At 37.9% G+C, this 23,459-nt stretch overlaps 1 protein-coding gene across 1 annotated transcript in view; it reads left to right on the top strand.

The window, feature by feature from the left end:
* Positions 1 to 23,459, top strand: part of Psmd14 (proteasome 26S subunit, non-ATPase 14) — an 83,365-nt gene that overhangs the window by 5,082 nt on the left and 54,824 nt on the right. Inside the window, exons 2-3 of the mRNA XM_075985053.1 lie at positions 4,399 to 4,533; positions 6,617 to 6,668. Of these exons, the coding sequence (XP_075841168.1) occupies positions 6,621 to 6,668 (48 nt within the window). The 5' untranslated portion in view covers positions 4,399 to 4,533; positions 6,617 to 6,620. The remainder of the gene's footprint in view (positions 1 to 4,398; positions 4,534 to 6,616; positions 6,669 to 23,459) is intronic.

Below are 23,459 nucleotides of genomic sequence, written 5' to 3'. Positions count from 1 at the left end.
TATTTCTTGCACTTTTAGATCATCTTGGTAATAACTTAAAGATAGAAAATAAAGGGATGGTGAAAATTATATTCGAGATGTTAATAAGGTGTGATTTAGTGGATATAAGTGATTATTCTGTATTTTTCTGATTTTGAAAGTATAGGTAGCTCAGATGGGCAGCATCCTTTGGATGTACCTAGCCTGTCTGTCTCTGTGAAGATTAGTTTGATAGGAGCTAGGTATAGTTCAGTCATAGAATGCTTGGAAGAAGCTCTAGGTTCAATCCTCAGGGCTGCCAAAAATCCCAAAGTGTAAGTACACGTTTAGTAGGACTGTGAGTGTGACACAGTAAAATTGTGACTTAACTGTTTTTGATGTGTAGTTCTGCAGTGTTTAGCTTATTCTCTTTGTTGAATCACTGTATCACTACCTCCCATTTCCAGAGCTTTTCATTTTCCCATTTGTAATACTTTTAAAAACATTGACAGCTCATGATTTTGTTGAATGGAGGAGAGCCATCATATTTGCCTCAATTGTAAAACATTTTATTTTTAGATTTATAAATACCAATTCGAATTGACAAATGGAATTACATGAAATTAAAAGGCTTCTGTACAGAAAAAAACTTATCAGCAGAGTGAACAGACAGCCTGCAGAATGGGAGAAAATCTTTGCCAGATATACTTTTGACAGGGGGTTAATATGTAGAATATATAAAGAACCACAAAAATTAAACTCCAAAACTTTAACACCCCCCCCAACCCATACCCACAAACATTGTATACACACAAAATAAATCTTTGTGAAGAAAACAGCAGCCAGTCAGTAATGAGTTGAACAGAGTTCTCAAAAGAAGAAACACAAATGAGCAGTAGCTATTTTAAAAGGTTTTCAGCATTTTAGCCACCAGGGAAACAACGAAGTAAAACTACTCTAAAATCCCATCTCATCTTGGGCTGAATGACTATTAGAACCATAGAATCCCTGATGAAAGCGGGAGAGGAAGCTCTGCTGACAGTAGCAGGGAAATGGACCATGGAAAGGTGGCCCATACAGTAGAATTTTATTAAATTGTAAAGAAAAATGAAATTGTGAAATTTGTGTGAAAATGAATGAAACTGGAAATTAGGACATTAAATAAGGTCACTCACCCAGATTCATAAAGACAAATACCACACGTTCTGTCTCATATGTTGATCCTAGTCTAATTTTTATAAATGTGTATTTGTGGGAGATTGGATAAAGATCAGGAAGGTAGATGGAGTCTATCCGATGGGGGAAATGGAGCTTTAAGAAAGGAACAGGGAAGGCAGTAGGACAAATGTAACAATGTAACGGGAGGGTGGGAAGGGAGTGCTGGGACAGGAATGGTGTCCGCGGGGAGGGGCTGGAGACTGGAAAGGTGTGATGGGACCGGTGGGGGAACCAGCAAAGTCAAGCATAATGAAAATGCTTATGTTTCAGTTTTCTTGATTTCCTCTAATAGACTTATTGTATTTTTCATATAAGTGGAATCACATGATGTTCCTATTGCTGTTATAATTTCCCTCCCCGTTAAAAAAATTTAGGGGAGAAAGGAATTATTTTTAACTTTCAAATTCAGATTGTAGTCCATCATCACTTCGGAGAAGTCAGGGTTGGAGTTTGAAGCACCTAGTCCCTTGACATCAACAGTTAGTAACAGAAATGAGTGTGTACCTAGTACTCAGCTAGCTTTCTCTATTTTTGCCTAGTCTAGGACCCCAAACCAGAGAATGGTATTGCCCGGTTTCTGGCTATGTTTTTCCATATAAATTAAGGCAATTAAGACAGTCTATAAACAGTTCCCCCCCCCATATGTGCCCTTAGGCCAACCTGATCTAGATAATCTTTTATTGAGACTCTTCTCAGCTCAGAGCCATTCTAGGTTATGTCAGCCTGGAAGTTAAAACCATTACTCATGTTAGGCCTGGTTCACCCCTCTCTCCCTTCTCTACTACCTCCCTCCCTCCCTCCCTCCCTCCCTCCCTCCCTCCCTCCCTCCCTCCCTCCCTCCTCCCTTCCTCCTCTCCCCCTTCATTCCTTTCTTCTTGTGCTAGGGATTGAGCGCAGCTTTTACACCAAGGCAAGCACTCAGTGGCTGGGCTTGTTGTAGGAGCTGTGGGCTGCGTTCCTGCTGCCCCAGCTCCTGGTCGCCTGGCTAGCTTATGCCCCGAAATAACAACACACAAACTGTATTCTTTTAAACACTGCTTGGCCCATTAGGTCTAGCCCTTACCGGCTAATTCTCATATCCCGATCAACCCATCTCTAAATTAAATCTGTGTAGCATCAGTCTTACCCGGAAAGATTCAGCATATCTGACCTGGCAGCTTGCTTCATGGCGTCCACCCGGGAGAGGGGAGCATGGCCTCTGAGCTCCTTCCTCTTGCTCCCAGCATTCTGTTCTGTTTACTCCTCCCACCTATGTTTTAATCTATGAGGCCAAGCAGTTTCTTTATTACTTAACCAATGACCTTCCTCCATCATTTCCCCCTTTTCTGTTTAAACAAAAAGGAAAGGCTTTAACTTTAACATAGCAAAATTACATATAACAAAACAACTATCAAGTAAAAATTACAATAATCTTTATCATAACTAAGGAAAACTATAACTATAACTAACTATTCTTCAACTCCATCAGAGACTCCAGAAAGATACAATATTACCTAAGCAAACAAGAAATAAGCAACTTCCAAACGTGTTTTCAGGTTCAGCCAGGTAGTAAAATGTCTCATTACTTTGTTTCTTTTAATAGCCAAGTAGTATTTCATGCATTCTATTGTATATGTATATGATAGAATTTGTTTATTCACTGTGTGATAGGCATGTGGACTACTGCCACATTTTTGGGTATCATGAATAGTAATGCTGTACACATGAATGTACGTGTCTTATTTTAAAGATATGTTTAAAATTTTTGTGGCATATATCTAGGAATAGAATTGGTGGGCTGTATGGTAAATAATTCTGTGTTTAAATTTTTGAACAACTGCCACATTGTTTACAGAACTCCTTGGTTTTTAAGTTTGAAAAAATTTACTTAGGATAGTGTTATCTCAAAATTCATAACTTCAGATTTTGTTTATAGCAGTGCTTTTCAATTGTGAGTGATTTTGCCCTACTGAAGGACATTTAACAGTGTTTGGAGACTTTTATTGTCAATGCGTTAGTCATTTCTGCTAACATATAATGTGTAGGGGTCAAGGATAATTCTAACACTCTGTAATACATTAGACAGCCCCCACAGCAAAATTCAAGATTTTGGATGTTATTAGTACCAAAGTTAATACTCTGAGTTTTGACTGAGTTTTACTGTCAGCAGAGACAAGAGTGCCTGCTGCTTTGCATTCACTTGGGATCTGCAAAAAGAATGAAACTTTTGCCAGGTAGTGGTGGCACACACATTTAATTCATTCCAGCACTTGGGAGGCAGAGGCAGGCAGATCTCTGTGAGGTCAAGGCCAGCCCTGTCTACAGAGTTAGTTCCAGAACAGTCAGGACTGTTACAGAGAGAAACCTGGTTTTGGAAAACCAAACAAACAAACAAAAATAAAAACAATGAAACATTTCTCTCTCAGTGTTTATCCCTTTGCGATTGTGGGTGGAAAATGTAAACTTGTAAAATTTGAAGTGTGTTCAGAGAGGGAAGTAAAGACATATTTAGTGTTTCTGGCCTTTTGTTTTCTTGTGGTTTTTGACAGGATCTTATTGTGGAACTTGGACTGGTTTCAAACTCAGGGTCTTCTGCATATTTTTGAAAGCAAAATCAATGCTTTTGTCAACATGGTAGGAATTAAAGGATAATATTGTTGCTATAATTTATTTCCCTCTGCATTTTATACAGTTCTTAATGCTTTACATTTTTTTATTTTATCATAGTTGTGAATAATTAACGGGTGAACTAATTGCAAGAATTGTGGAAGCCGTTTTCAAGATAAATAATACTAGTAGAGTCTTTTATGAACAAGATTCGAAATTTGTATTGAACCTCTATGCAGATTATATAATAAAGTGATTCTTACTCTTTTTAAAATTATAAGTAAATACTATTTTTTGAGAGACCTCAAGGAATACTGAGAGCTATAAAATACCAGTCCTCAGAGTCAGTGGCAAAAGTAGAATACATACACACAATGTAACAGTGATCTCTATGCCCAGCAACTGCATGGGTGGTAAATATATCCGTGCTCTCTAGAAATAATTGTTAAAAATCAGTGTTAGAGCTGTGATGTGCGAGTGTTTGTCTAGCATGGGTGAGGTCCTGTCCAGTCCCTAGCACTGGGGGGATGTTGACTTCTATTTCATTTGCAGAACTTTGCTTATTTTAAAGATTCTTTTAGGGGAGATAAAAAAAAAAATAGCCTCAGTTCTCAATTCAGTACCTTTCTTTTTTAGGGGAGAGAGAGAGAAAAAAAAACTACTTGTGAAAAATTATACCTGCCAAAATTAGCAAGAATTGGAGTTAATAAGGAACTTGCCAAATTCAACAAATTGAAGCCCAACACTGTAAGAGTGATAGTCACTGAACAGGTAAGGTTTAAGAGTGTATTTTACCTTGAACTGTTGTTTTAGGATCTGATAGATGCTATGTAAATGTATTATCTTTAACAGAAATCAAATTATGAATATGTGTGATAACCAGATTTTAGGAAGTTGTATGATTTAGAATATTTATCAATATATTTCATTTCCAAATGTTAGTATTTTTGTAAAATGTGTTCATCTTAAGTGTTTTAATTTGTTAAATATCTTTTCTTGTTTGCTGAGACATCTAGTTTTGTGAAAAACACAAATTTGACCTGCCAGATTTTTCTTTCCCTCTGCTCCCCACATCGCTCATGTATATTCACAGCATCTGGAGTCTGTGTAATATCATTAGAAACAGCACAGCGAAAGTAGATAAACTAACACAGCTGGGAATCGACTTTGGCCTAGAGTGAATCTATGTGTATGTACTCTGAAATGTATGTTGCCACCCCCATTGGTTCTTTAGCTTTGTGAGATTGAAGTGCTCCAAAATATTTTTTTCTTTAGAATTACATTGTAGAGAAAATATCCTTAATATTTTAAGATACACAAGATTGTTTAAAAAGGATTGTACTGAATCACTATTTGAGTTGAGGAACTTGATAGAGATGATATTTGTAATTATAATTAGGCAGATAAGTATGGTTGTGAAGATTAGATTTTGCCTGAAATACCAAATTTTCTTGCCTTTTCATTTATACAGATGAATTTATCTGTTGTGAATCTCACAGACATGTGTGAAAGAAAAAGTCAGACAAAAAAATCTGCGGTTCTGTTTTTATACCATTTTAAAGTAGCAGAACTGTTCTGTACTGTTAGCAGCCAGAATCCCATTTGCCTGGAGTCGTAGAGACTGGAATGGGGCTACCAGGCATTTCATGTGGCTTTTTAATGTAGGTGATGCTCTCATCAGCCAGTGTCCCGGCTTTGTCGTTCGTGACCAAGTTTATGATGTTGTGATTGTTAAATATTAGCAGGACTGAATTGTTACCAACTGGTTCAACAAACATAATTGGGCAGAATTGTGATGATTTAAGTATGTTATTGGGGTTTAGTTTGCAATAGTTCTAATTGATAAAGCTTGAACAAAAACTAATCTCTTTAACACTTAGTTTATATTATAATTTGTGATAATCTAAGTATGCACTTAGTAAGAAGATGAATATAAGGCACAGTTGTAGTTTTTAAGTAAAAATACAGTTGCTTTGTTTTCATTTTTGGACTTAGTTACCTTCCTATCCTTGAATAATTTGGTTCTTTATTCTGTATCCAAGGCCATGTAAGTACAACTACCATTTCTTTCCTCTTTCTTTTGTGAGCTTCTTGTGCTTTTGAGTATTTTCTTTAGTTATTCCAGATGCTGAAGATAAACTCATATCTCAAAGTTGTAATAATTAACTCAGAAATTGGGATTGAGAATAGCAGCCATGAAGGAATGTGTATCTCTACATCTGAAATAAGTGTATCTGCGTGGGTTCTAGAACACTATCTTAATGCATTTAATGTTTACTCTCTAGTATTTTCTTTTAATATAATGAGTTCACTTTTAAAAAGCCTTTGATGCTAATTCAGAGATCCATACTCTACTCACAGTGTCTTTCACATGTAGTTTGATGATAACTGACAAGCTGTAAGTTAATTAGCGCAGCACTTACTAATGAGGATGTTAAAATTTAATTTAAAAGTGTAGATTTTTATTTGTACACTCCAAACAAATTGAAGGAAATTCAATCATACATATGATAAGTATTCCAGGCACTTCCCCCCCATCCAGGTACTTTATTAGATAACAATAAGAAAATATAATTAACTTAAGGATAGCAAAGTTTTGAAAGTATGCTAAGATTGCTTGTCTTTAAAACTGGGGATAACCCAAAACCAAAGCAGTGAAATAAGGTCTGTTAATTAGCATGGAAGACAGCTTCTTGAATTAATATGTGGTGTTAATTAACAGGAAGTCTGATGTTGTGTTGTAATTACCACCAATATTTTTGACATACTGAGTGACTGAAGGTGAATTGTATAGATAGCAATTGAGTAAACACTTTTTTGCTTAGGAACGTTTTCCTTTGTTTCTGTTTTCTAGAAATATGGACAGACTTCTTAGACTTGGAGGAGGTATGCCTGGACTGGGCCAGGTTAGTATGCAAAACTGTTTCTTAGTGTGTAAGCAACAAGCCTTTATGTACTTGTCCAACAGAGCACCTTGACTGAATCGCAGCACCAAGTAACACTTGAAACATTTTTATCCTTTTCTCCTGGTAATGCGAATTTTGTTCTTCTTCAGTTGTTTGGTTTAAAATGTTGGGATATGTGAGCTTATAAAGTTGTCTTTTCAAAAAATAAAAGCTTTAAAACATGTTGTTTTTAAGTTTATAACACAATTTTTTTAATGTTACACATGAAAATATAGCATGGCGTACTTTTTAGTGGATTAGAAAATGAATCCATTGACTCAGTCTGTAGTCTTAACTTTAGACTTAACTTTAGTAGTTATATACATGGGTGAGCTGATAATAGCTACTTTTTACCATTAGTGTTTCCTTTGATGTTTTTATGCTTTCTTTTATACTGTTAATTAAAATTAAATGCTCTTTCAGTTGTTTTTGTATCGTTTATTTTGTTGAGGATACTGGGTGGTTGGTTTCTGGAAGGATCTCTGTCGGAAGGTCTTCTGTCTGCCTCCAGCTAAAGAGGTATTCTCTTTTGTTGCATCAAGGCTCAAAGCCCAGGCCTCACGTGTGCTCAGCAAGTGCTCTGCCTCTGCTCACCGCCCAGCACTTTCCATCTAGGTTCTGATTATATTTCTCGTTATCTGTTCCCTTAATTAACAAAAGGTTATTAGATATCATTTTCTTTCGCAACTTTAGTCTCTTAGTTCCCAGTTTTCTCTCATTTCTATATTACTATTAGTATGCTGTCTTCTTTCATTCAAATAAAGAAGAAGAAACAGTTTTGAGACTTAATAAATGATTTGTGTGTGTGTTTTAAAAGCACCTTACATAATCTTGATTAGGCCTGTCATGGTTTGTTATTGATAAATACTTTAAAAAGTGCCATTTTTTTGTGATTCTCTTATTGTATGCTGAAGCAGACTAAAATTTCATTTGTTTTTGTTAGTTTTGAACATTTTTTATACTTTATTGTTAGCCAGTTTCATTATGAGACTTCGTTTTCTTTATCTATGTAAATTCACTCTCTGTCATGGAGATACTACAAATTTATGTGCAAATTATAAGGCATTGCCTTAGCAGAATTCTTAACTGAAGTTGAGTCATATCTGGATACCAAAATAACTTTCCTTAATTATTAGATGTGTTATTTATTCATATTATAAATCTGCTCTGAAAATTGCTATACATGAAATAATGGCCACAGATTGAGTTAATATTGTTTCACAGTCATCTTTGTAAACCTTTGGAGAATGTGGGAAACTCAGTCAGTATTTGCTCTCTTTTGTTTCTGATTTTATTAGCTAACCTCAGGGTCCTCAGTTTGTAAATTTGTTGGAACTTCAATATGTCTTACTTAGCAACCTATTATTTCATGTATTTCCTCTCTCTGGTTAGGGGGCAGGCTCTCAGAAGAATAATGTGGAGGAATTCTTCTTGTGGTATCTCTTTTTTTTCAAATACTAGGTGATCTATTTTTTTCTCTCTTAAATTTTATTTTACTCTTGTTTACTTCCTCTTGGGAATGTTGCAGAACAGTTCAAAGTAAAACCAGGAGTTACCATCAGATTACAAGTTCTGGGCTTTTTTTCCTTAACCATATTGCCATGACTTTAGAGGCTGGCTGCAGTGCAGATGTTTCCAAGTTTGACCCACTAACTATGGATTTATAGTCCTCTGGACCCCCTCAGCTTTGATAATTTCTACTGTTCTTATTGTTGTCAAGGGTACAGATGAAGAAAATAAGACAACAAAATGCAGGACTTCTGTGTCTTATGTAATCAGCATGTGTTACTGCTCCATGTGCTTCAATGGGCCCGAAGTAAAATATTTTTTGGGAAATCTCAGTATCTTTGCTGGTTGATTAAGCCATTGACCAAAACTGAGCCTAATCTTCAGCTCCTTTCTCTTCATCAAAATGGGTCACCCTTAGTGTTCTAGTTAGGGTTTCCATTGCTGTGGAGAGAAATGGCACCTATGGCAACTCCTCACTTACAGTCAGAGATTTAGTCCATTATCGTCATGGCAGCAAGCAAGGCAGAGTGTGCAGGCAGATATTGTGCTGGAAGGAGCTAAGAGTTCTTACATCTTGCTCCCGCAGGCAACAGGAAGTGATCTTTCTCACTGGATGTAGCTTGAGCACTTATGAGACCTCAAAGCCTCCACAGTGATACATTTTCTCCAACAAGACCACACCTACTCTATAAAGCCACACCTTCAAAGAGTGCCTCTCCCTTTTGGGGGCCCTTTTCTTTCAAAACACCACAGACTCTTAAAGTCTTTCTGACTCCCTGTCTACATAACTCACTCCCTGACCCTTGAGGGAGGGGTTTGATGAAAACATGCCATTTAGGAGTGAGTACTCCAAAACCTCCTTCTCTTTCTGTGTTAATTCCCATCTACTGCAAGAAGCTTCTCTGGTGTGGGTTGAGTAGTGCATAGATTTATGCATGTAGCAATATGTCACTAGGAGTCATTTTATTGCTATTTTCCTTTCATATAGGCTTATGACCTATATCTAGTCTCAGGTTCTTGACTCAGGTTTAGCGTTGTTAGTTATGAAATCTGTCTCATGACCTGGTTTAAGTCCAAGCAATAAGTGGTTGGTTATTCCTGTACATTTGTGCCACTATTGCACCAGTATATCCTGCAGGACCGTCATTGTTGTAGAATGCAGAGTTGGTACCTGGATGATATTGATGATTCCCTATGTCTTCCAGTAGTATACAGACTCCTAGTACCATGAATGCTAGTCAGTGGAGTGAAGCTTCTGGTTAGGCACCAAGCTCTCTTTCTTTAATTGTGTAAGTATTGTCTGCAGTAGGACCTTACCTTCAGATTGCAGAGAGCAACCAATAGACTTGACAGTAGCTTGTGATGTTTGGGGGTTTCCATGACCCGCTGAGTTTTACTCAGTTGCATACAATGTCTTGGTGGGACATTATTGCCTTTATTATTTGGTGACTCCATTTAGATTTTTCTCATATGTGTATATGAGTAAGCTTCTACAGTAATAGGTGTTTCAGATGGCCTTTAGTATTAATTGTCCCTCCCCAATATCTCATGAGTTTCTCAGATTCTCCTCCCTGTTTAATTCTCCTGTTCTAGTTTTCCCTTTGTCTTGGCATAGCAATCTACTAGTCCTTTATATATAACCTCTGTGGTTATTAGGACTGTAATACAAATGTTGAAAGTTAGCATCCACATATAGGAGAAAACCTTCAATATTTGTCCTTTTGGGTCTGGGTTACTTCACTCAGGATGGTTGTGTCTCCTTGCAACCATTTACGTGCAACTTTTGTCATTCATTTTCATTATCTGTTCATTAGTTGCTGAATGTCTATGCTGCTTCCAATTTGTGGTTATTATGAATAGAGCAGCAGTGAGCATGGATGAGCAAGTGTCTCTGTGATAGCATATAGAGTCCTTTGGGCATATGCCCAAAGGGTATAGCTGGATCTTAAGGTATATTGATTCGCAGCTTCCTGAGGAGCTACCACACTGACTTCCATATTAGCTGTACAAATTTGCACTCCCACCAGCAATGAGTAAGTGTTCCCCTTTCCCTGCGGTCTCACCACCATGTACTGTCATTTATTTTATTGATTTTGGCCGTTCTAACTGCAGTTAGATGAAATCTCAAAGTAGTTTTAATTTGCATTTCCCTGATGGCTGAAGAAGTCGAGAATTTAAAAAAGTGTTTCTCAGTCATCTGTGTTTCATCATATGAGAATTTTCTGTTCTCTATTCTATTTTTAACAGAGTTATTTGTTTTCTTGATGTTCATTTTCCTTTATGTATTCTAGATATAGAATTGATGAAGATCTTTTCTCATTCTGTAGGCTGCTGCTTTGCCTGAATGTTGGTATCCTTTCCTGTAAAAAAGCTTCTCAGCTTCATGAGGTCCCATTTATTAGTTATTGTTCTTAGTGCTTGAGCTGTTAGTTTCTTTCCTCTGGCAGTGAGTTCAATACTATTTTTCACATTCTGTTCTAAACATAATCAGCTTCAGGAATATTGTTGTTATATTGAGGTCCTTGATCTATTTGGAGTTTTTTGCAGGGTGAGAGATATGGATTATTTTCTTTCTTCTGCATAAACCAGTTTGACTTACACCATTTGTTGAAGGTGCTGTCCAGAAATAGACCCATGTGTTCTGAGAACTTGGTTTATAATATAGGTGGCATTACTGGTGAAGCGGAAGGCCTAGTCAGTAAATGCTGTTGAATTAAGTGGCTTTCAGTATTTGGGAAAATGAAAATTGTATCCCATCCTTATGTACGCACAAAATATTTATCAGATAGGTTGAATCATCTACGTAGGAAATCAAACTTTATAGTTTTGGACAGTGTCCCTTTTGGGTGGCTATTGTCATTCCAAACCAAAGTAGACATTGTTAAGCATCGGGAATTGGAACATTTGCACCTTGACAAAGAACATGAAATGGTGTAGCTATCATGGAAAACAGTGTGGTAAGTTTTTGGAAGATTAAAGATAGAATTTATTATGATACAGCAGTCCTATTTCTGAGTGTAGGACCAAAGAATTGACAGCAAGACTACAACATATTTGAATATCAGTATTTAAAGCAAACATATATAGCAACCAAAAGTTGGAAACAACCCAAACGTCCTCTAACAGTTGAATGGGGTGTGGCGTATATTCATTCATACCACGGAATCTAATTCAGCCTGAAAGGAATGCACTTCTGCCATATGCTATAAGGTTAGTATACTTAGAACTGGCCTGGAACTTCTTGTCATGTAGACTAGTTGTGCCTCAGATTTATGTAAATCCACCTTCCTCTGCCTTCTGAGCACTGGGATCAAAGATGTGTGCCACCATGGCTGCTAAACACATTTTAAATGAAGAAAGGCCAGACCCAAAAGGCCATTTTGTTTTTAAAGAAAGTTTTGTATCTTTACATTGTTAGGATAGAGCAGCACAACTTAAAAGATTACAGGTGACTGCTCCAGGATAGTATTCCTGACTTTTTACTTACTTACTTTTTTATTTTTAAGGCAGGGTTTCTCTTTGTATCATTGATTGTCCTGGAACTTAATATAGACCAGGGAGGCCTGCTTCCTGTGTGCTGTGACTAAAAGTGTGCGCCACCAGAACTAGAGTCGGCCTTATTACTCATTCTTTTTGGGAAAGACAGACTTAACACTTAATTCTAGCAGTAGAGGAAAAAGAAAAAAAATTACTGCACATTTAGCAGAATGGCATCATTAAGACAAATGAGAAAAAGAACTCATTTAATAAGGTGCTTGTAATGGCCGACAAGAACATGAAAAAATACTTAGCATTACTAAATCAGAGAAATGACAAAAACCACATTAGTTTTGTGGTTTTCTTAAATGAAATCGGTGACTCAGGTCAGTCTGGAACTCATTATCCTCCTGCTTCTGTGTCTTTTGTCCTGGGATTTCAATCATATATCATCATCTGTGGTGGTTTGAATGAGACTCATAAGCTCATAAGTTTGAATGCTTGGTCCCCAGTTGGTGAAACTGCTTGGGGAAGATAAGGAGGTGTGCCACAGAGGATGGGTTTTGAGGTTTCAAAAACCCATGCCATTTCCAGTTAGCGCTCGTTTTCTGTCTGTCTGTCTGTCTGTCTCTTTCTCTACTAGTGGTTGTCTTAACATGTAAGCTCTCAGTTACTGCCCCATTGCCCATCCTGCCGGCCCTCTTCCATGCCTACATTCATGATGATCATGGACACTAACCCTCTGGAGTCATGAGCCTCCAAATTAAATGTTTTCTTTTATAAACTGTTTGAGTCATGGTGTTTTGTCACAGCAATAGAAAAAGTAACCACAATATCCCTAGCAGCTGGGAGACAGAGGCAGACAGGTTTCTGAGTTTGATGTTAGCCTAGTTTATAGAGCAAATTCCAGGACAACCAAGGACAGCTAAGGCTATACAGAGAAACCCTGTCTTGAGAGGAGAAAATACCAAAAAAAAAAAAAAAAAAAAAAAAAAACCAAAAAAAAACAAACCCAAAACAACCCTAAGACAAAATAAATATAACAACACTAAAATGTTAAATCACATTAAATGGCCTCTTTTTTATTTCCTTTTTAAATTTATTTGTTTGTTTGTTTTTGAGGCAGGATCTCACCATGTGACTCTGTCTGGCTTGGTACTTATTATTTAGACACCAGAGTGGCCTCAAATTCTGAGATCTACCTGCCCCTGCCTCTGCCTTTCCATATAACTAACTATGATGCCTGACTAGAGTTAGTGTTCTGAAAGAACTGTGAAGATGGAATATAGGTAAGTAGGTTGGAAGTAGAGGCAGGCAGGTCCTGTGGGGTTGTTAGCTTTTGTCTTCTCCTTTGTCTGCTAGATGTGCTGTGACACAGTGGCCTGCGCCAGCATAGTTTAGTGAGTAAGGTTAATGTTTGTAGCCCTCACATTTGAAACCAAAGTTTTAATTCTGCTCTCAGGACTAGTGTAGCATCCTGAGATAGACATTTCAAAAGGCTTTCTATGAGTTTCTTTTGTTTATATTGTTTCTACTGATTGATAGGTTTTCATCCAGATAAGGGCCTCTGTTTACCTTTTTTGAAAACTTTTTGATTTTAGTATCTGATGTGATTCCCCCATACACTTACAAAGGGCTTTATCAGATTAGGTACATTCAGGATTTTATGTCTGTAGACTAAAAAGAACCTTACTAAATACTGTTAGATTAACTTGCCTTTTTCCTTCCTGATAAGCAGAAAAAAGTCAAGCTATTTTGATAGTTTTACTTCTTTGATAGTTTATTATTTGACTACAAATAATAGTGATTTTACTACAGAAACAAAGCAAAAATATGTGATGCCTTTGTTGTTTTCAAAACTAATTCCTGGGCTGGAGAGATGGCTCAGAGGTTAAGAGCACTGACTGTTCTTCCAGAGGTCCTGAGTTCAATTCCCAGCAACCACATGGTGGCTCACAGCCATCTATAATGAGATCTGGTTCCCTCTTCTGGCATGCAAGCATACATGGAAGGAATGTTGTATACATAATAAATAAAATTAAAAAAAAAACTAATTCCTTAGTTTCCAGTAATTCCACTGATTGGATGTAGTGTGGAAGGAGAAAGGTCAGGTCAGAGGGGAACTCCAGGAGCATTGTCTTTCTAGTTATTGCAGTGTGACTCTGAAAAGACACCAAACTATGGAAATGTGCTGCTCTTGAGGGTACTCAAAAATAAGTGGGAACAATTTCTGTTGGAGACATTGTAGTTAATTTGTTTCATTTGTTTTGTTTTGTTTTGGTTTCAGTTTTTTTGTTTTGTTTTTGTTTTAACACAGGGTTTTTCTGTGTAACAGCTTTGGCTGTCCTGGAACTAGCTCTTGCAGATCAGGTTGCCCAGAACTCAAAGAGATCCGCCTGCCTCTGCCTCCCGAGTGCACCACCACCTGGCCAATCTGTGCTGTTTTTTATGAATGTTCTAGATGTGAGGTTTTTGAATTGTGGATACAAAATTTCAGTTTTGACATGAAGTTATAACAGTCGATTTGTTTGTGTTCTTTGGAATGTAAGAGAAGTGGTGATATATTTTTATTTATACTGAAACTGTTCTCAAGATTATCAGATTCTGATGAGATAAAATTATAATTATGAGGAAGAGTGAAATGATGGATCTGTATATCTGGTTATCTTTTTATGAGATGGAAGACAAAAGATACCTATGTTTATACAGGAATCTCAGATATTGTGGTATAATCTTAATAGTCCACATTTTTGGGAGGTGTTATGACCTTAAAAATCCAAGTTGTGTTTCCTTCCTCTTCTTCCATATTGTTTTATTTATGTTTATTTATGGTTACGCTACATGGGTCTCATCATGTAGCGTAGGCTGTACAAAAGTCTCCCCCTAAGCCTTTTAAGTGCTGTGATTACAGGCACCTACTACCATGTTTTTCCATGTGTTTTGCTGTTGAACCTCTTACTGGCACACATTGGGCTTTCTATCTTAAATTAGCATATTGAATTTATACATTTTTATTTCTTTTTATCATTAAGATTGTTCTGTGTTCGTCATACCCACCTAAAAGTTGGTCATGCAGGATTGGAATTGTCCTTCACCTCACACCTTCATGTTCATGTGGGATATCGTCTAGGTTGAGTGTTCCGAAAGCATGCCATCCAGCAGAGCATTGGTCTTCACAGGCTCCTCTCAGCATTACATTGTTAAACGCTACCAGTGATTTCACAAGCTTTTCCTTCTACAAGAGAGAATGCTTGTAGAAAGAGTGAGCTGAGCCATTAGGGACAGTAAGGAGTAAATGAATGCTTATGATAACCTTCCTTTTCTCTCATTCTTGTCTTTATATTTACCCCTAAGAACACGCTTGCCTAGGGTGCCCCCCCCCCCCGTTAATTAGTTCTTTATGTATTGGAAGCATTAGAGCTTGAATTGTTGAAAGGAAAATGCATATATAAAACAAATCTGACAGGAAGATTGGAGAGAATGTTTGGTGGTAAGGGTTTTTCCTGCTTCAGGAGGACCCCAGTTTTACCAGCACTCTTACTAGGTATGATTGACTTCTGTTCCAAGCGACCCCACACTCTCCTAGCCCTCTTGCTCACCTGAGCATACCTTGAGACCTCGAGAGTACGTGAACTTGCTCAAATAGGAAAAGAAGCATGGTAGGGTTAGGGTGTAGCTCAGTGATGGAGCACTTCCCAGACAGCGGAGTTCCCTGGGCTTGACCACTGGCACTGCCGAAAGACTAGATAGTAAGGCGACAAAATCCAGTTGCTGATAGGGGCCTCTTTCTATTTGAAGACAAGCAAATTTTTTGTTTCTGCTCCCATTATGTAACTGTCACTCTTGGGAGTTTGGATTTGCTTTAGTATGAGCCTCTTGCCCGTTTCTTATCACCATTACTTCCCTCCTTGCAGATTCTGCCTACTGTATACATTTCTTATTTCCTACTTCCTATTCTAGCAGGGGCCTTTGAATATTTTATTGCTGCTTTGCTGCAGTACTCTAATTAGAGGCTCTCAGTTTGATCTACTACAAAAATGGTAGTCACATAGGAAGACTATCAGGTACTTGGAATTGTGAGTCATTGCTCATGGAATTTAGAGCAAGTGTGTGGGTCCTGAAAGAGAATCTGCTTAAATGTTGAACACTGTGTCAAGATTCCTATCTAGTACTTAATAGAAATTGGTCAGGTGAGTACAGGGCTAGTAGGTGTTCTGATGTGAGATTTTTATACTCAGTCTTCCCACTCATTCATCATAATAACCTTGCAAGGGTAGGGATAATTATTCCCATACTATGGTTTGAGTCATATACGAATAGGAAATGTAACTAGAGGTCTTTCAGATGCCATAGCCTGTATAGTTAATGTTTCCTCAGGTAGATAAACTATATTGTTATTACTGCCTATATGCTTGAAAAGTTAATAAAATCAAAGCACTCATAATGTGGGTGAAGAGTGATATACTTGTTTTTTTTTTATAACTTTTAGAAAATACAGAGAGTTTGAAAGGGTTGTTCTTGGACTCAGTGGTTAAGAGCAACTGCTCTTATGGTTTAGTTCCCCATACCCACATCAGATTGCTTGAAACCACCTGTAACTCCACTTTAGGGGGTTCCATTGCCTCCGGCCTTCCCGGGCATTTCAGCTCACATGTACATACCCTCACACGTACACATAACTAAAATAATGCACATAAGTCCTAAGAATAGAAAAGAGAGGTTGTTCGTCATTCTGATATGAAATACTTGATCCATGTATTGGGGAAATTTAAGCAATGAGAATATTTTTTAGTTTATTTCCTGTGATAATGTGTATCTGGGCTTGTTGATACAGGTTGAGGTTACAAATAGTACAACTTCTATAATAAGGTTTTCATTTCTGATTCTTATACAACCTTTTTTTTTTTGTTACTCACAAATGGGTTATTACTCTAAACTAATTGCCAAATTATGTTGTTTTCCTAAAAAATTCTTCTGGGAAAGAAGCCTCTCATGTTAATACAATGACCGTTAGGTTATACCTTGACTTGTACAGTGGAAAAAAGGCACCGGGAGCTGGTTTATTTGAATAATAGACTTGCCAATTAGCCATCAAGTGCCTCCATCTGTGAAACTGCTGATCAGATGGGTTGGCTGGGCTGTTTCCAGACTAGGGCATCATAAATGGCACTTGAAAACTGTCACTTTCATGACGAGGTTTCAAGTATTACATGGCTTGGTGCTGTGGAACCTTTTTTCCTCTTGCAGCACCATGTTTTTTTAGAACATACTGATCCCACTTACAAATTCTGTGGCATCCAGAGAACTTGGGAGACCTGCCACCGATGTAAAGTTCTGCTTAATCTGTTGCTCTGGCCTGTGCTGTTTTTAAACCACAGTGCTAACAGCTTCTTTCATGGCCTTCACAGTCATGGTGGTTGGTGATCTGACTGGCGCAGTCAGGCAGTGCTCACTGCCTGTTGGCCATGGAGCTGGCACACTGGCAAGATTCTTTGTACTTTCCCATCAATAAAAGCTCATTTTCAAATGTCTCCTTTATAGAAGTGTATAGTAGCCTAAGGCCACATAAGTGTTGAGATTTCTCATGTAGTACTTGTGTGAAATGACTTTGGCATTTGTTCTTTACATTTTGTAAGGATTTAAATCACTTATTGGTAACTTACGTCTTAAAATTTATTCAATAACTTAGAAACATAATTTCTATAAATAAAAAATTTCTTTCTCACTGTTGTGTATCTCTATGACTTGGCCTTCTACATTGTAGGATGCTTTCCTTGGGTTGATTCTTTAGGTGCCTGTGAAATGTTTAGACATTAGAGTCTGAGTGACAGTCCTGTGTGGAGGGCGGCTTGTGCTGCTAGGCTTCGCTTTTCCTAAGAAGGCCACATCTCTAGATATTGAGTAAGCTTCCTGGTCTCTAGTTTGTGTAGGAAAGAGAGAGTATATTTATGTGGGGAACAGCTGAAGGTCTCTGGAGCTGGGTAAGATCTAAATAAGGACTAAAATTCATAGAGACAAGAGCTGGAGAATGTAGTGTCAGCTTGTAGGTGATTTGGGTTTAATTTTTTTTATTCTCCCAAAGTAGATTTTTCATATATTGCATCATCTCCAGGCCTTTAACTCCTGCGTGCAGACAGTTTCCAGGAGAGAAAATTAGCTCTTGTATAAGTACTGCGTGCTAACCGATTGCACCACTGGAGCATCAGTGAACTCCTGTAGTGTGGAGTCTTGGGTTGCGTTTTCTTTTTTGTTTTGGAAAGTTTGGGTGGTATTCCTTCTCCTCTGTAAAAAAAATGCTTAGTACTAAATAGATAAACATTAACTGGCTAGTAGATTTCTCTTAGTAGGTGAAGAAATCAAGACATTGTAACAAGTAACTTTAGTATAACTTTGAAAAAATAGTACATTTGAAAAAATGGCTTATAACTGAAAGACTGTGTTGCTTTTCTGTGTACTTCTGTAGTGAATAAATCAAAGTATAGAAAAGGAGAAGAGAATTAGATGCAGTTGTGTGACCTGTGATTTTCTTTGCCAGATAGCATGTTGCCGTATGCCTTTGAACTCTGTCACTGCAGTACTTCCTGAGCATTTTCTTCTGCATTCCTCAGAAGTAGGAACTCTGTGATATTTTCATCACATCCCAAGCAATAGTTTGAATAAATGAATGTTTAATGATATGCAGGTAATGGCTGACAATATTTCTAGAAGTACCAAGAAGGTGGTTTTTGTTTCCTAATTTCTGTTAAGCCTGAGAACTTCTCAGCCTTTTGTGCTTCTACTTAGCATAAATCAGGAAGTTTGTGTTGTATGAGAAACAAGCAAGGTGTTTTTATATAGGCATATAATTAACTTTTAAATATATCTATATTAAATATATATTTTGCAGAATGCAGAAGTTATATTTTTTTAATTCTGCATGTCCCTACTACCTTGCTCCCTTCTCTAGAAACAGTTGTTACCTTCAAAGATCCTGCCTGTCAATTGTGTCTGATGGAGTTTTCATCAGGTGTATGAAATGGAAAAGAAGGTAGAAATATATAGAAATAATGTGTTGTAGCTTTTAGCCACATATGGCTAGCAAGTCTTTGAAGTGTAACTGATAATGACTAAAAACTAAATATTTATTTAACTTTAATATATTTAAATGGCTTCTTGAGACAATGGTTACTGTATTGGACAGTGTATTACACATTTATAGTCAACCCTGAGGATTATTCCATTCCTTTTCTGTCTCTAAAGCTCCCTACCTGATGCTGGTGAATGGACTCAGGGCTTTGTGAATGTTAGGCACGCACTGAACCCGGAGCTAGGTCTTCAGCTCTACAGCTTGTTTTTAACTCAGCCTTGCTCTTTTGGAGTGTGAGGTGTTTAGCCAGCCCTCTCTTGGTAAACACTTGTTTCCTATCACATTTCAGGTGTTTCTGTCCTTTGGTTTACAGACGGATTTGTAATAAGCTCCTCTTTGAGGTACACATGCATTCCTCCAGAAGCTAAATTTCTAGGATGGATGGTTGTGTTTACTCAGAATAAGTTAGCGTGGTGTGGTAGAAATAGCACAGGCTTTGGATCTGAGATGAGGCTTTACATGAACTAACTTTGAGTCTAAACTTCTTTTATCACAGGTATTGTTAGCTGCTTTTCTGTTGCTGTGTTAAGGCACTATGAGCAAGGCAATTTATGAAAGGAAGGTTTTTGTTTGTGCCTGTGAGTCCTAGGGATAAGCAGCATAGCACTCACGATATCTGGAGCAGAGCATCTCAAACAGGAAGCAAAGAGAACAAACTGGGGACGGTACCAGGCTCAAAGCCTGCCCCGAGTGACCATAACTCCTGCAACACAGTCACACCTCCCAAGCTCCCAAAATACTGCCACCAACTGGATCCTAAATATTCAAGTGCCCACCACATCAGGCCATCTCATTAAAATGACCACAGATGCAGTAAGTCGTATCTGCTTTGCAGTATGTAATGGACCTGTCAAATGGTGCTAGAGGTTCAAGTGAGAGGTGGTAATGATAACATTGCTGTTACTTTATTGACAACAGGAACATAAAACAAGCCCAGAGGCCTGTGAGAAGGTTGAATGTGCTGGAACCTTTGGGATGGATTTGGTTAACTCACTAGATTGTAAATGTGGCCTGTCACTCCACCCTTTACTTACTTGAGCTCCCTGAATTTCGTGTGGCCTCTTGTAAACTATGCTCATGTTGCAGTTTGTGTATCAGCTGGCAGAACTGTACATATCATGGTGTCTGTCAGTGGTGCTGTGTCAGTCAGTAGATAATTTAGGCAGAGTCACTGTCTGAATGCAGAATTGAATGGATTTGAATAGCATTTGGTTTATCAGTAGAACACAAGACAATGAAAAAGTTTTTGGCTTGTGCTGGCACACGCTGGAAAGCAAAAGCAGGCCAATCTGAGTTCAAGGACAGCCTTGTTTTTGGGGGTGGGGGAGGAAAGGAAAGGCTTATGATATTTAGACTAAGCAGTTTTTGGTTCTAAAATTTTTATGAGTTTGGATATAGTTTGTCTCTTTAGTATTTACAACGACTTTTGCTTATTTGAAACAAAACCCTTAGAATTATATTTGAGCCAGGCAGCAGAGGCAGGTGGGTATTAGTGAGTTTGAGGCCAGCCTGGTCTATGGAGTGAGTTCCAGGACAGCCAGGACTGTTGCATAGAGAAATCCTGTCTCGAAAAACCAAATATATATGTGTGTGTGTGTGTGTGTGTGTGTGTGTGTGTGTGTGTGTGTGTGTATACATGTATATACATATATATATATATATTTAAAATTTATAACTTGGTGCCTTGGTCACAGGAGAGCTTATAGTAAAAGTATCTTGTCAACGTTTAGCACTGTCATTTGAATGTTTAAGCTTTAGAAATAACTTATTCAGGGTGGTTAGTGACTCATCAGATAAAGGCATTTGCTGCCCAGTCTGCTGGACTGAGTTTGGTCACTGAGATCATATGATAAGAGAGAACCTGTTCCCACATGTGTCCTCTGACCTCTGCGTGTATGTCATGACGTGTGTATCTGTGAAGAAATAAAGAGCTAGAACGTATTCAAATTACATTTTTATTGAAATGTTTGTTTGAAATCAGTAACCTAAAGTTTTCCAAGGATCCACATTAAGAATCAGTTTCAGATATGCTCTGTATTTGTATGAGCAAGAGGGAAATGTGTTCTGTTTGTTTTCCTATCTTTTTTAGCCTCTACCTAAAAAGCATATTTGTGTATTAAACTCAGTTCAGGGAAAAACAAAGTATCGAACTTTTATATCTGAATTTAGTACATATTTTTTAAGTGTACATGTTATATTGAAATTAGATTTGCTATTTTTTGGTAGACGCCAGTAATCTTAAGTATTAAAGGTTTATTGTTAGAAGTAGTAGGAGGAATAGCACTTATGTGCCAGGCTCTATACCAAATGTATTCCATATGTTATCCCATTTAATCCTTACATTAACCAGTACCATGTGGTATGATTAGCACCATTCACAAAAAAAGTGAGTCTTAGTTTTAAGCAATAAAGATGCAACCTCAGATGTAGGCTTTCTGATTCTAAAATACTTACACACTATTGGTATCTCGTTGATATTTTAGTTTGGGAAGAAATTTTTCAGATTGCTGCCAGGTGTTGTTGTCTTCTGTACTATACCTGAGTGTTAGGTAGGGTTAGCAATGTAAATTGTCATTCACAGATGCCACTGCAGTTGACTTTGAACCACAGTAATGTGCTTTTCAGAGTGAATTTGCTGGTTATAGTAGGGTGCACACATTTAGATCAAGCACGTGAGAGGCAAAGGCAGGAAGATCTCTGAGTTTGAGACCAGCCTGGTCTAGTATCTCTAGACCTGTAGCTTATACAAGTTATTTGTCTGCTTTTATTTCCTCATATTTGCATTTGATTTAGTTAAAAGGCTAAGAAGTAATATTTCCTGTGTTTAAAACAAAGGATAATCAGTACTCTTCAGGGACATGTATGGGTCTCTGGAGAATAAATTAAATCTCCTGAGAGTGGATTAGTTAACCACCAAACTGAGTTGTTTTAAATAAGCCAGCATAGGACCTCCTCTGGGCATCTTTAATGCGTGTATTCTCCACACATTAGCGTGTTGGCTGCTCTTGCACACCCTGCCATCCTGTAAATGCCACTTACTATAAGGTATTCACCAAACCAGAGCAGATACTGGGGCCTGTGCTTAGAGCTCTACAGCTTATGTTAAATACATCTGTTTTCTTTCTAAGCCTCCTAACTTCAAGTATTTGTTACAGCAAGGGGATGGGGACGGGAGATGGGGGGGCACAATATAATCAAAATGACTGTTGAACAGTGGCTGAACAATTTAAAAAATGTGATGCATGTATATAATGTAGCATCATCCAACAGTAGGAAAAGCTGGAACAATAGGGTAGACCTAGAGAACATTGTTATGTGAAATAAACCTGGCACAGAAACACAAATAACGTGATTTTACATACATGTAGATAATAGTGGTTCCCAGAATCCAGTAAGTGGAGGGGGATCAAGAAAGGTTTGGATTCTCTTGACTACAGTGAATAATGTACTATATGATAAATATGCCTAGGAAGGAGAATGTGTTCAACACACGCACACTTCTATATGTTATCACAATCTGATGATATCAGTGGAGCCACTCGAAGTCAGGGACCCTCTTTAAAGTAATAAAAGCCAAATAAAGGGTATGCACCGTCTGATTCCCTTATTACCACCATAGGGGAAAAACTAGTGTGTGATGACAGCACAGCAGAAAGTTGTCTGTCTGTAAAGGATCACGAGTAGATTGCTGAGGAGCATAAGCACAATGAGTAACGGATGTTCAGCATCTTGATTGTTATGAGTCTTTCACAAGTGTGTAGTTTTCCTAGATATCCATGGGAGACAAGTATTAGAATCGCCCACAGGTAAATCTCTGGCGCACAAGTACCTTATCAAAGGTCACAGTATTTTTACTAGTATTTATGCATAGACCCCTGTGTAATTTACATTCTTTCTAGATTACGTGTGACATCTGCTGCAATGGAAGTGCTAGGAAAGTAGTCGTCGTACTATATTGTCCAGGGTGGGAAAGGTCAGTATAGACACACGTCCGCCCGCTAATGACTCTAGCTTGTGCCAAGTTGAATAAAACTAGACAGCTCAGTCAAATTGTATCACAACTAATCACCATGGAGCTTCTCTGGACCTTTTTTATCTTCTTAAACTGTAACTCTGTGCTCATTAAACAAGGATTACCTTTTTCTGCATTAGTTCTTTTGCTAGGGCAAAAATGCCTGAATAGAAGCAACTTGGGAAAGAGAATTTATTTCAGTTCACAGTTTCTTGCTTGGGAAGGCTGATAGTGATGGTGGCTCCTACCTTGGTGGCAAACGCAAGGACAAAGCTCGTTACATCTAATGTGATCAGGAAACTGAGTCTTCGGACGAGAATAAGGACTTCCTATCATCTTCTAGCCCTACCATATGTCCCTTTGCCTGACAGACAGCTTAGCCCCACGTCCAAAGGGGTCCACAGCTTTCCAAGCAGAATGACTAACTGGGGACCAAATGTCCATGTGGGAGACACTTTCCATTTAAACTGTATATAACAGTCTGCCTTTGCTCTCTGTCAGTTTCCATTGTGCTTCCTGTTCCTGAATGTGACTGGGACATAGGTCTTGCGTGTATTGTAGATTTCAGAGTTTTCATTCCCTTTTAGGGCAGAATAATAATTCATTATATGTTGTCACCACGCTAGGC

Source organism: Microtus pennsylvanicus, chromosome 9 (assembly GCF_037038515.1).
Source record: "Microtus pennsylvanicus isolate mMicPen1 chromosome 9, mMicPen1.hap1, whole genome shotgun sequence".
NCBI lineage: Eukaryota > Metazoa > Chordata > Mammalia > Rodentia > Cricetidae > Microtus > Microtus pennsylvanicus.
This window is presented reverse-complemented; position numbering and strand designations above follow the sequence as displayed.